Source organism: Penicillium verhagenii, assembly GCF_028828195.1.
Source record: "Penicillium verhagenii strain IBT 33310 chromosome Unknown utg000013l_segment0_segment0, whole genome shotgun sequence".
Taxonomy (NCBI): domain Eukaryota; kingdom Fungi; phylum Ascomycota; class Eurotiomycetes; order Eurotiales; family Aspergillaceae; genus Penicillium; species Penicillium verhagenii.
In genome coordinates, this window is record NW_026643177.1 from 880684 (window position 1) to 893503 (window position 12820).

The window sequence follows — 12820 nt, forward strand, 5'->3', positions numbered from 1 at the left end:
ATCTTTGCGGGTTCTTGAAATTGTGAAATTGTTATGCGTGTTGCGTGTTGCGTGTTCCGTGTTCGTTTTCGTTCCCGTTCTTGCGGGCTGTGAGTGGTCAGTTAGCAGTCTTGGCGGCCATCTTTGTGTTAGTGGCATCTGTGATTGGATAGTCTTGCCAGGGTAGATCCGCTATCAAAGCTTATCTTGGTTTTTGAATACATTACTAGGATTACTAGTTAATAAATACCTACTAGTAGGTACAATTACGAACCTATGGAACATTGAAACTTTTATTCTAAAGATTCTCCGGCCCATGTAACCAGATCAACCCATCTGGGGTCCACCTCACTCTTTCGAGGTAATATCTGCATAACTAAGCAACGCCCTGAATCTTGAAAAGTCCATCGCTTCGAGCTAATATGCAGTCCCAATCCATAGAACAGGAAAAGAACTCGAGCTAGCCAATTACCTTGCTTGAGTAGCTGGATGTACTCATCGCTGATTTCAAGAGACCAATTCATCAGTCCTGCGTATACGGGCAAATAACAAATCGCATCCTTAAGGAGCCGGTGTGCGGTCTTGAGAACCTCTTTATCTGGAGGAAACGAACTTTCCAACTCAGGGCCTAGTTGCTCGAGTCTCTCTACGATTTCTCTGTCTTTGCGTTAGTTCATGCATTGTCAATTCCTCGGAACGAACCTACCCATGCAAGCTTTCCAGTTTTGGATCGAGCCTGAAGTTTATTAGTTAATGCGTGGAGATCACGTCATGGGGTCTGTACTCCTCTAGAAATTGCACGTCTTCGCCCTTATCGATATCACCAAAGCACCATTCTTCAAGCAGCGGATGCATGGAAGCCCTATCCAGCCCCCGCATAAAGAATCTGGTACCCTTAAGAATCCTACGTTTCTCAAGAATGTCATCGAGTGGGTCCCTGGCGTTTTTCTCCTGCGAATTGTTCGAGTAGGCCGTCGCAGCAACCAGAATGCAAATCGAGCAGACAGCGCAAGCATCAGCATCCTGCATATTCCCAGAGGCTATACTCGCGCGCGAGCCCGCAAGAGCTCGGGTGTAGTAGTCCAGAGCTGAGCACATGTAGGCTTGTGAGTCTTCGGGGTTGGCTGATGCGATATGAAGAGCGGCTATAGCCAGTATGCTATCCATCACATAGTCGTGGGACGTAGCATAGTGCGGCACAACCGTTTCCCAGAGATATTTAAGGTGCGCACTGCTACCCAAGGTACTAATGGTTTTCGTGAGAAAATGATGAAATAGCCTCATCTCATAAAGTCTTTTTCGAGACGGTGCTTTGCATGCGGCCGTATGATCCTCGCTTTCATTGGAGCGGGGTGTCGACGATGCTCGACTAGACGGCAGTTTGGGGGTGGCAGAGTAGGTGCAGGCCAGTTCCCGCTTTATACATAAACTGCATGCTGGCTGTTTCTCGTCACACTAGATGTTTGTCAATTTGCAGGAAACAAACTAGATTTATCGGCTTTGAACTAGGCAGAAAATACCTTGACATGTCCATCCTTACACTGTTGACAGCCTCTTCGCGATTTGGTGTGGGTCTTTCGCGGTACTGTATCCACTTTTGTATAAGTACATATAGAGGGACAGAGGTATGGGGCTAATTAGGATCGCTCACATCCTCGCATTCTAGTCTTGTCCGTCAAAGAAACGTGTGTACTAGATAACTGCTGCGACAAGAGGCCATTGGCGGAGGTTGACCGCCTTAGAAGCTGTAGCCTGTAGCGACAGATTCTGCCGGCAGGGGAATCCAACGTCAATTGATTGCAGCTGCAGTTGCAACTTCCAATATTTTCTTCAATTCAAGGGGCTTGCAGATTCTTGCTTTATTGGTAAAGTGATGCTAGTAGTCTAACTCCCAATTGATAGATCTGTGCGGGGACTTGTGTGTTTAAAGTGGAGGCACAACTACGACAACAAGATCAGCTTCTCCTGGTGTCTCCAGGCTTGCATTCTGAGCTACCTGCAACCTTGGAATCTCCCAAATTGATACAATTTAAGTTTTTAAAATATGCTTGACCACTTTCGATTCTTTCCGTCTGCTATCTATCAAGCCGCTTGAACCAACCCCAAAGCTCCCTGTTCAAGGTTGACAATCATCCCATTTACCACGTCAGCACGGAATTTGTTGAGATCCGACTTCAGCTCCTCCTTCTTGATGCGATCGCAGGTCAACTCGCCACGTTCATCTGCACCCATCTGGTTTCCATTCGGAGTCAGATTATTAGTACCATCAACCTTCCGAATCACTCGCATGCAGAATTCCACCGAGTCTGCCACATCTTGAGGACTCAGCTTGTCTCCGCCTACCTCCACCGTCCCTTGGATAACTGAGCCCAACCTGATTAGTACTGTGTGCGACAGGATAAACTGAAGGGAAAGCTGAAGGAACATGGAGACTTACTAGGCCGGAAGAAGCTGAAAGCACGATCGAAATTTTGCTCATCATACTCATTCAAGACCGGACGCTCCTGTCCAGTGATCTGCGCATATGCGCTAGTAACCACAAGCAGAAATCGTGTATACGCCTCGCGAATCTTCTCCGTGTGCCAATCGACTGCCGTCTGCTCGGTGCAGTCCTCCCTGATTGCTGCACAGATGGAGGCGGCAGCAGAGAGCGCCCCAGTGAATGCCAAATGAACACCCGAGGAGAAGAGTGGGTCAATGAAGCACCCTGCATCTCCAACAATACGGATATAGGGACTGGCATAGGTCGGGGCGCTGTACGACCAGTCCGTAGCCGACTTGACGTCTGACACGAGTTTGGAACCTTCCAGCAGTTCTGAAATCATTGGAGCATCGTGCACGTGCTGCATGAAGAATTCACGCGTGCTCGGTGACTCCATTGCTTTTTTCTTGGCAGTGAAGCTGGTTTGTTGCATGACCAGACCAACAGAGGTTGTGCCGTTGTGGAGAGGAATGAACCACGCCCAGCCACTTCCATCTAACAGCAAGGGCTGATTTAGTGTCTTGCTTTTTCACAGAACGATCGAGGGAATATACCTTTAAGCCGGGGAAAGAAGGGTCCCCCCTCGGCGGGAGTTCCCTTGCCATACACTCCAGCGTTCTCAAAATAGCCCCAAGTCGCGATATTCTTGAGACCTTCGTTATATTTCCGATTCTTCATGTATTTGGTACTGACCATACCGGCTTGTCCACTTGCATCCACCAGGTACTTAAAGTGAATCGTGCCGCTGGCACTTTTGTCCTTGCGTATCCATGAAGCAGACACTGGGCGTCCTAACTTGGCATTGTCATGGTCTTCCTGGCAGCCACTTGGTTCAAAATCAATCCCATTGACCTTGACTCCGTCGAATATCTTGGCTCCGCTAGCTCCAGCGTGCTCGAAAAGAATTTGATCGCACTCGGAGCGGATCACGTTCCAAGCATGTCCACCAAATGCAAGGAAGTTTGTATCTGGCCAGTGCTCAGTCAGTCGTGGATCTTTCAGATAACATGATGGTAATCTTTACATGCTGCTGGCTTGCTATTGTAGCTGAATGAAGCTCCATTCTGCATTTGATTCCGTTGGTCATCGAGTCATTTCCTCTTTCCGGTTTATCGTGCTCACCTTGTGTTTGAACCCATGGCTTTCGAACTTGTCATACACGTCAATGAATTTTAGAAATTCCCGCGTCGATGGCAACAGGCTCTCGCCAATGTGATAGCTAAGAATCAAGTCAGTCATTGCAGTTTCATTCTGATCTGAAGGGCTAGCTTGACTTACCGAGGAAACAAATCAGCTTCTAACAAGACGGTAGAAACCCCTTCTCTCGCGAGCACCGAGGCAGCATACGACCCCCCAGGCCCACCGCCCACTACCAGCACAGTGCATTCCGACGGAATAGACATGCTAATAAAAACAGCGTTTTTCGGTATATTGGAAACGGTGTGTGTTGATACAAGTCCAGCACAATCTCGTGGAGTCAAGGTCCAATTCCTTTGGGCCTTCAACAACTTTTATACTGCCATCCTGCATAATCTCCCAATAGATCGTTTTTCTATTCCCCGAATCCGACGATCTGCAACAGACCTCGTGCCCAGCCCATCTTCTCGAACTATTAATTATCTGACCCTTGAATGCAGTCAGCATTTCCCAGAAACATGAAGGCAAGGAAGTAAAAGTCTTCTCGTAACAGCCTCCTTGCTTCTCAATCTGCATACCTGTCACACTCTCGCTGAATTTGTACAACTACTTGATCTGCTGAACTCAATCGCTGAATTGGAAAACAAAGATATGTAACGTTTACCAGGTACATATGATCTCAGAAAGCCCTATGTGTCAAGAGGCTCTTGGAAGGAAACCTGGAAGCTCGCACACCGCAAATTCTTCGCCATGAAATTCCGTAGGTGTATGTATCTTCTCATTGGGCTCCGAAAGAGCGATGTTCCAGAATGTGTATGTGGCTTCCTTGCCTGAGCTGAGAAAAATATCTACCTAAATGTTGTGTTTTTTATTCAAAGGTTTGATCACATGCATTTCTTTTTTCGCAGTGACAGGGGTCTAAGTCCTGCACACCACGAGGCCCGCAGGCTCAAGGTCTGTCAACCGTAGAAGCGCTCCCAACATTGAACGTTACACCCAAGGGGAGATGCATTTGCCTCCTGTTACCTCCAAAGCTGTGTTGTCCACCAGCACTTCAAGGCTTTTCAAGAATGTACATTCCAATGGATATTCAATGTTGACACAATGTGGGGAATTGCTATTTTCACAATTTCATCTTTGTACAATATTATTTACAATATTCTAAAGTTTAGATACAATCAGATTTAATTCTCCCTTTTTGAAAAGCTCAGCTAAAGATTTATAAATTGGTAGAGAACTTTCTACCTTCAAATTTTTGAAGGTTACGTAGATCTCCTAATATGGTAAATTCCAAGATAGGCTTATGCCTCAGACCTGCCTTTAAGCGTTCAATTTTTCAAGATTGTCGATCATACAGTTGGGCAGGTAAGATATTTCGAATGGTAAAATAAACGTTGAATTTACCAGGCATAGGTCTCTAGTCTTAGGGAATGAACTCCCAAACTGTACTGACTTCATGTGACCTTAAGTCCTGAGGTCCTGCCACTGATTGTTTAATGGATGCTTTCCCTTTCCAATCTCTTCAAAAGAAGGTTCACTCCCAGGTGTGGCAAGTTATGTCTCTTGATCTTAAAGTCCTTCGGCAAAGTTCCCTGGATCTTGATTTCAAAATTAAGCAAGAGATATGCCAGAATGAGCTTGAGTTCATCTGCAGCGAAGAAGCGACCTGGGCTAAATAGAGGGTTAATCTCCGTCAGTAAAGGCCAATGAACCAGAAAAATCAGCTCATATCTAGCAGTTAACTTACCAGACGTGTTTCCCATCTCCAAATTGAAGATAGCGAGCATTAGTAGAAGTATACCTGAAGATCTCGGGTGTTTCAGAACTGTTTGCAAGTTCAAAAAATCGAAGACCATCAAATTCAAGAGGGTTCTGCACGTATTCTTCATCGAATAACATAGCCGCATTTGGAGTCAAGAGAACTGTTCCTTTGGGCACTTTAAGCCCATTTTTGAAAGTGAAATCTTTTTTAACGACGCGGGGTGTTCCGGCGAAATCAAAGCAGTGATAACGGTGGCATTCTTTGATAAAACTGTCCAGTTTTCTCATTGAATCAATCCCCTCCTTGGTCCAGATGTTATTTCTGGGTTCAAGAGTTGATACAACCTCTTGCCGGATGATATTAACGTATTCTGGCCTGGTGGCAAGCTCACAGAGACATTGCACGAGGACTACTGTAGTGTTGAAGCCGGCCCCGAAGGTGTTTGCAGCGAGCAACTGAGCGATGTCCAATTCTGTGAGATCGTTGTTTGCACTTTGTTGGGACCATCGCCAAAACCAATCTGTCAAGTCCTAAACTCAAACGAATGGCGATGTGTTAGTAAACCGAATTGAACCACGGTTTATCAGAACAACGAGATAAAAAAAAACGGCATAAACACTCACCTCAGGTTGTCTCCCTTCTTTTTCCATCTCCCTCGACTTAAGTTTCCTTCTGTCAATCAGATCAAGGAATAGTTTCTGCATCTCATTGGAAAGCTTTACAACGCGGGATGAGCGTGCGATCATACTTTTCCAGACGAAAAAAAGAATCAATATTCGCACAGTGAAGGAGGTGGGCAGATCTCACGGTTTCAAAAACTCCGGAAACCCCCTTATATACGGGCCCCCGATTATCATTTCCGCTGTGTAGTCACAGAAAAGGTCAATGTTCTTTGGATTCCGACATCCATCACCGATCAATAATTTGGCGACAAGTCCCATTATAAGACGTCTGGCGATTGTGTAACAATCAAACGTATTCCAGTCGTCGTCTATCTTCATATGTGCTGTAATCTCATTTTCGAATGAGTACTCGAGCTCTTCAATAAAGCTCGGGAAGTACTGGTCTGTCGATCTAGTCCGTGTTCGGGACCATGTAAGTCCTTTGTTCATCGCCGAACTTGGTATCTTGTGGAATAAACCAGGTGCTGTAAACTTTGACTGGAAGAACTACGTATAGTCACACGCCAAGTCAGTTCATGCATGAAATTATGGGAGAAAGGTTCAAAATGAATGTCAAATCTCATACCCCTTGAATTGGAGCTGTAGAAGATAAGTACTCATCTGCGGCATTGAGGTACTCTCTGATCATTGCATCCTGGCAAATACAGACATCCCAGCCGTTCGGTGTGGCGACTTGGAATGCAAAGTCTTTGTGCTGTATGAATATGCAGTAAGATGTCTATCCAAAAGTATGTGGTGAAAGTGGGGGAAAGAAGAAGGCTTACAAGTTCATAACCTTTCTGAAGCAATTGGGGGCCACAGCTACCCCAACGGCGAGCAGCCCTCCTGGATTCGAATATTCCTTGCCCCCCTATGACTGGAACTTTGACCTTGAATGGCATTTGGATGTCAGAGAATTTGAATGCGAAGAAAGAAAGATTTAATGGATTCGGAGTGGAGTCTGAATACATACCCATGACTGATAGTATTGGATCCATCGATGGATAGAAAACACAATTAGAGTTGCGCCAATTAGAGAGATACTCAAGTTCTCAGATATGAGGGTTGGCAAGGCCATTTCATTCGGTTCGGCCTAGTAAACCCGCAGGTATATTGTCCAAAACAAGGTGACAATCAAAGTCAGGACTCCGAATAATACCTTAGGTATTGAAGGCCAGCAACAAAAGATGCGATCGAGCAACACAAGTGGCTCGAATATTTAGCTCCACATTTAAGGAGTTTAGAGTCATCGGTCGAAGCGACGCAAGGGACTTGTTGTAGGTTTGTAAGTATCGGCACGCTCCGTGAGGGAAGCCGGACGATCCATGCCTTCCTTACAGGCCCTGGTTGCAAATGGCCAATCAAGTTCCAGCGCCATACATTTCCCTACTACTGACAGTGCAGATCTGTGTATACTAGACACCACGAAGTATGCCCGCCCTTCTAAGTTGTGACAACTGCCACATACATAGTACTATCAAGATTCAAGAGTCTTGGAAGTGGAGCAAACACTCCTTCACCGCAAATTCCACATTCTAGTACATTTCAGCTCTAGGTTGCGTCGGGCTAATCTGCTTGCCTTTTGGAATGAAGGACTAACGTCACGCTGCTGCTTTCATCCATTCGATATGTAGAATATGAGTGAAGCGTTTTGCCACCTTTTCTTCAAGCTGCTGTATGATTGTTGATGTAGTTAGAGCCTGGAGTCTAGGAGGAGTCTAAGAGGACTTTGAAATGCTTGGCACAAACGGCAGTAATCGCGTCACGCGTCAGAAATCAGTTAACAAACCACGTAGTATTTACCTTCTCTTCCACGCGCGCTTTCTTAATACCACGCGGGCGGTCAAAATTATCGGAAAGTTTTGTGACGATATGCGCAACTTTTTACTAAAAAAGGGGGGGCCGAGGTTTGTCTGTGCCAATAAGCCCTTGATTTTACGTGCTATTAATCCACCACTAAATAATTTTCTAGATTCAATTTTTTTTCCTTTCACACCTCTAACTTGAATTTCATTACAATATCAAATATAAATTACCCACTACGGAAGATCGATTTACAATTGAAGGGAAATATTGGATCTTGCGTTTTCAATGATACTCGTGGGTCGTGCTACGTGCACACTAACAATATGCATTTCAAAGTGACGGCTTGTTTTCCCACCCTCTAATATCAAGGAAACCCTTCACGCACAACCTCAAGCACAGCTTGTTGTTGAAGACCAGCATTCTTTGGCCGCCATGTCTTAGCCAATCTCAGTCCCACAGACTTGAGCAGAGTATCAAACTGCATCTTCGTCCGCTCAAGCGACGAACACAAGATCATCATATTGAGATCCATGATAGCATCCGACAGGTGAACCCTCGTCGGAATATCTGGCAGCACACGCTCGTGAATAAGAAGCATCGAGTCACCATTCATCGCTTCTCGAATATGCCCTAGGATGCTCCGCGCCTGGACATCTGGCCAATCGTGCAGAACACGACCCAAGAAGTAGACGTGCGCACCTTTCACGGGCTGTGGCTCGAAAAAGCTATATGGCATATCCTGCACTTTCCGCGTTATATCGGTCGTCTTGAGTTCTGGTAGCATGCTTTCGACAACACCGGGCAAATCTTGAAGGGTAAAATGCCCCCGAAGAGATGGCATGGTATCCAGCAAAACTTTGATCTCGTGGCCGATACCTCCACCAATATCAACGAATTGGAAACCTTTGTCAACAGGGGTGTTTTGCATCTGGAATCTCTGGAACTCTTGCTCCACGGGAAATATTGCCGTCCATCGGGCAGTATTATCGCGCACGACGCCAGCTTGCATTGTACGGTTGAAGGCATTGAGCTGGATCGGATGTGACTTCATCCAGTCGAAGTAATGCTCATCTGTGCCCAAGGCGTATTGGAATGGCCCGGCGTGGGCGTTTGAGGGAGATGCATATTGCGTCTCTTTCAAGTATTGGGGAAGTTTTGCATATATTTGGGCGTGGATATCACTGATGAGGATAAGCAAAGACTTGGCTGGGTGGGGGCTTTCTAAATTCGCGTTATGTGTGAACACTTACAAGTTCATCAGGATTCGACTTTCCAAATCGCCCCCTTTTGCAAGCTCCTGCACCACGGAGTCAGCCTTGTATGTGCCTCCTGAAGTGACATTGAAAATCCCAATGGCTGTCAAAAATCGCAAAAGGCGGGCTATATCTCATAACGAATCAATTAGCTGAGAGTTCGGTATGTTTGACACAAAAGAGAACTTTTCATATCATACCCACAAGCACTGGATCTCCACCGGCGTGCGATGTAATTTCGTGGGCTCCGAACTCGTCTTTTGGTGAATTTTGAACAAAATCAAAAATTCCCATGTCAATAGCGACACGCACTGCTACCACTGGGGTCATCTACTTGACGTTAACATGGTGAACCCCTAAAAGCAATATTACATGGATCGGGAATTGATTTACTGCATGAGTGGCTTTCTCTAATTTTGATCGCGGCTGCTCGATAATCGCAGAAAGCTTTTCGCAGGCCTGAAACAACTCTAATCGCTGCTGAGTATCAACCTCTGTCGGGCCGGAAAGGTGATCTGCGGCCTCATGGATCGAACTGATGAGCTTAGCTAGATCCATTGCGTCCAGAATTTGCACAAACAGCACGTTTGAGCCCGTGAAATGAAGGCGATAGCACTAAGAGCAACCTTGGAAAGTCTTTGGTGGCATGAAAGGGATTGAGAGTTTCCACCCACCCATACAGGAAAACCAAACCATACGCAAAACAAGGTATGCAAAGCAGCTTCTCATTGTGACCTCTCATTAGTTCTATTTACACGAGGGGCGGTCAATATACCATGCATGCATACTGCATGAGAATAGCGCCAACTCTATGCATCCCTCTTCTTGATCAAGTCATTCCCAAATTCCAGACCTGCATCGCATCTGATGATGCCATACGAAGCCGCCGCGTCCAGCTCCCTATCCTGCTCTTGAGAGAAAATCTTGGCACGCTGAAGGTGGTCCTTTATGACTTCGCCCACTGGCAATTTTGCTCCCGCAGCTTCAGCACAGTCAACAGCGTGACTAGCATCTTTCAGGGCGAGATCCAGATTTGACCATGGAGGTGTGCCTGTTAATATCGATTGTTCCTCTGATCAGCCCAAGTTAATAGAGTTTATCTGGGCTACAAGCATCCATACCTTTGGGCGGCATGTATACCCCCTGGGTCAACCGCTTGGAAATCATGGTCGGCAGAGGTCCGAATTGGGCCTCCAACAGCTTCTCAACTATTTCACAGCCCAACCCACTCTTCTCGGCGAAGACATGAGCTTCGCCGACTATCTCTGTCAAGCCTCCCACGAGGAAATTCCTTTCGTATGTATGAATTAGCCAATGTGTCACAAATATTGCATGACTCCAAAGTATACTACGCACCCGATAATCTTTAGCAAAGATGCATCTTGCGGGTGCTCTGCTACTTCAAGCATATCACGCGCTATCACGCCTTTGATGTAAGGGGAAATTCGCTGTATAGAGGATGGGGCACCGGCAGCAACCATCAAGATCTTTCTCTCTGCAGCCATCGGGCCAGAGCCGAATACAGGTCCTGCATGGTATGAGCGTGATGAAGAAAAATAACAAGGCTCGAGCAACATACCAGAGACCAGAGAGGCATTTTCTTTTGCCAGCTTACTAGCAACATCCTTGCTTGTGTTTGGGTGGACACTTGTCGTATCAACAAACACCTTGTTGGTCAGGTTTTTAGCGGACATAATTTCTGTCACGATACTGTGGAGTGCATCATCGTTGCTAGTCTGAATATTTGATTGATCAGCAGGCTTAGCTCACAACCCAAGTTGTCGTATTACTCGTACCGATATGAAGATTATATCACAGTCCTTGACAAGGGTGCCAATGGTATCACACTGAACTCCACCGAGACTCGCCACGGCGTCTCCCTTGGAGGAAGTGCGATTCCAGACTCGCAATGGTGGGAGACTTTGGTCATGAAGATATTTTTGAAGGTTTGACGCCATGGCGATTCCCATGGTTCCAAGTCCTAAAGGGATTTTCCGCGGTTAGCGGAGGCTCAGCCACTGTGATTCGACTGCTGGTGGGACTTGCCTATCCAGCCCACTTGGGGAGACGTGGAAGGTGTCGTAATAGTCATTGTAATTGATAATATTGATGGATTTTCCAGTTCAAATGTTTGTAAAATGAAAGATGGTTGAGTTTGAGTTTGATTTTAAGCAAGGTAGCTTTTATATTACGAATTTTGATAGGTTATTGGGTTGTTGACAACCAAGACTCAACCCTCCTGGTCTGCCTGCTTTAGTTCTGTCTCCACATCGTACAGGACATCTCCATTCAATACACCGGACATAGACATGCCCCAGAACCGATTGACACGTAACATAGTCCACATGTACCATTCCTTGCACCAGACTGTCCACGGTGACTGATTTCGGCGCATCTTACCATTGCGCAATGCAACCTCATTGATGCGCTGTATGCGCGGCCGACGAAGCTGATCGTACAGGTCAAACACTTCCTGCAGGTTATTATGATCTCCAGCCTGATATTGGGCTAACAATCCAGACAATAGGAGCACATCTTCGAAAGCGAGGGCGACACCTTGTCCGGCATGAGGTTGTACTGCATGTGCGGCGTCACCCATTAATAAGACACGGGGCGATCCCTGCGGGGTATCTGCGGGAACAAACCAACGACCACCAAGGGGCAGGCGATAATGCGGGTAGAAATGGATATCTTGACTATTGTCCACAAGCTGCTTCAGGTACTGGCCCCATTGGCCCTGCACGCAGTCCAGCACGGTGGCTAGTGAAGTTCGGCATTCCGCCAGTTCCTTTTGGCGGTGAAGTAGCCAGCCATCACGGACATCGGCCGACGTCGACCCCGCTGGCAGCGGCACCTCCTTGCTGAAAAACCAGAAAATCTGGTTTGCAGCACAGGGTGCAGTCGCCAACATTCCATGTGGGGTGAGTGTTGAATGCAAGCAGACCGCGTCTTTGGGATCTCGATCCTTCAAATCGTCCACTATGGATGAGATCGCGGAAATTCCCGAATACACGGGTGCGATCTCCGCATCAATATGCAACTTGCGTACTGCAGAGTGGATCCCATCACAACCCAGCAGAAGAGACCCCGTGTCACTAGTGCCATCGGAGAAGGTTACAGTGACAGAGTCTCCCTTATCGTCGATCGATGTGATCTGTTTATCGTAGTGGATCGGGATCTGGTATTTTTCCGTACCGTCCCGTAAACACTCAACCAGATCCACTCGGTTTATGCGGAGATACCCGAATCCTGTCTTTTGCTTGGCCTCCGTGGCAATATCGACTTCGCTCAAAACACTGCCCGAAGTGGAATGTAGGACGGTATTGATGATATCGACGCTGCGTGGACGGATGGTGTCCCAGAGACCAAGACGGTGAAGGACGCGTACACCATTTGCAGGGATGCCTATAGAGCCCCCGAGTCCTGCAGTCTTTGGATTGCGGAGCTCATAGATGACCGGACTCAGCTTGTTGCTCTGAGCCAAGCGAATGGCAGCAGCGAGGCCGGTGGGGCCTCCTCCAATGATGATTACCTATTTGTGTCAACGGTTTGTCTGACGAAACGGCAAGTACAGTAGGGGGAAGTACCTTCTCGAGGTCATACATTTTGCTTTTGGCTTGAAGAAAAAGGACCTTAGGGAGGTTCAATGGCTCTCGCCTGATATTTAAGCAGAATCGACACTGAATATTTCCGAATATTGATACTGACGCAGAGACCGGAAACCAATGACTTCACATGT

The 12820-nt window shown here is 46.7% G+C and overlaps 5 protein-coding genes across 5 annotated transcripts; all 5 read right to left on the minus strand.

Moving 5' to 3' along the window:
• Window positions 1-31: 31 nt before the first annotated feature.
• N7466_011582 (NAD(P)/FAD-dependent oxidoreductase) lies at window positions 32-3864 on the minus strand (the record flags this gene model as incomplete). Its single annotated transcript, XM_057170971.1, has 10 exons — window positions 32-87; window positions 452-636; window positions 686-715; window positions 764-1210; window positions 2081-2342; window positions 2417-2956; window positions 3016-3429; window positions 3486-3525; window positions 3584-3680; window positions 3740-3864. 10 exons carry the CDS (start codon window positions 3862-3864, stop codon window positions 32-34), a joined length of 2196 nt encoding a protein of 731 aa, XP_057015692.1.
• Window positions 3865-5091: 1227 nt separating this feature from the next.
• On the minus strand, window positions 5092-6924 carry N7466_011583 (cytochrome P450; the record flags this gene model as incomplete). Its single annotated transcript, XM_057170972.1, has 6 exons — window positions 5092-5269; window positions 5346-5890; window positions 5984-6107; window positions 6168-6529; window positions 6609-6737; window positions 6808-6924. 6 exons carry the CDS (start codon window positions 6922-6924, stop codon window positions 5092-5094), a joined length of 1455 nt encoding a protein of 484 aa, XP_057015693.1.
• A 1268-nt stretch (window positions 6925-8192) lies between these two features.
• On the minus strand, window positions 8193-9639 carry N7466_011584 (uncharacterized protein; the record flags this gene model as incomplete). The annotated part of the gene is made up of 4 exons (XM_057170973.1): window positions 8193-9009; window positions 9079-9208; window positions 9282-9411; window positions 9475-9639. 4 exons carry the CDS (start codon window positions 9637-9639, stop codon window positions 8193-8195), a joined length of 1242 nt encoding a protein of 413 aa, XP_057015694.1.
• Window positions 9640-9890: 251 nt separating this feature from the next.
• On the minus strand, window positions 9891-11051 carry N7466_011585 (NAD(P)-dependent oxidoreductase; the record flags this gene model as incomplete). The annotated part of the gene is made up of 5 exons (XM_057170974.1): window positions 9891-10153; window positions 10203-10372; window positions 10438-10609; window positions 10661-10817; window positions 10878-11051. 5 exons carry the CDS (start codon window positions 11049-11051, stop codon window positions 9891-9893), a joined length of 936 nt encoding a protein of 311 aa, XP_057015695.1.
• Window positions 11052-11311: 260 nt separating this feature from the next.
• N7466_011586 (FAD-dependent oxidoreductase) lies at window positions 11312-12686 on the minus strand (the record flags this gene model as incomplete). Its single annotated transcript, XM_057170975.1, has 2 exons — window positions 11312-12613; window positions 12669-12686. The coding sequence occupies 2 exons, from the start codon at window positions 12684-12686 to the stop codon at window positions 11312-11314; spliced, it is 1320 nt and encodes a 439-aa protein (XP_057015696.1).
• Window positions 12687-12820: the final 134 nt, after the last annotated feature.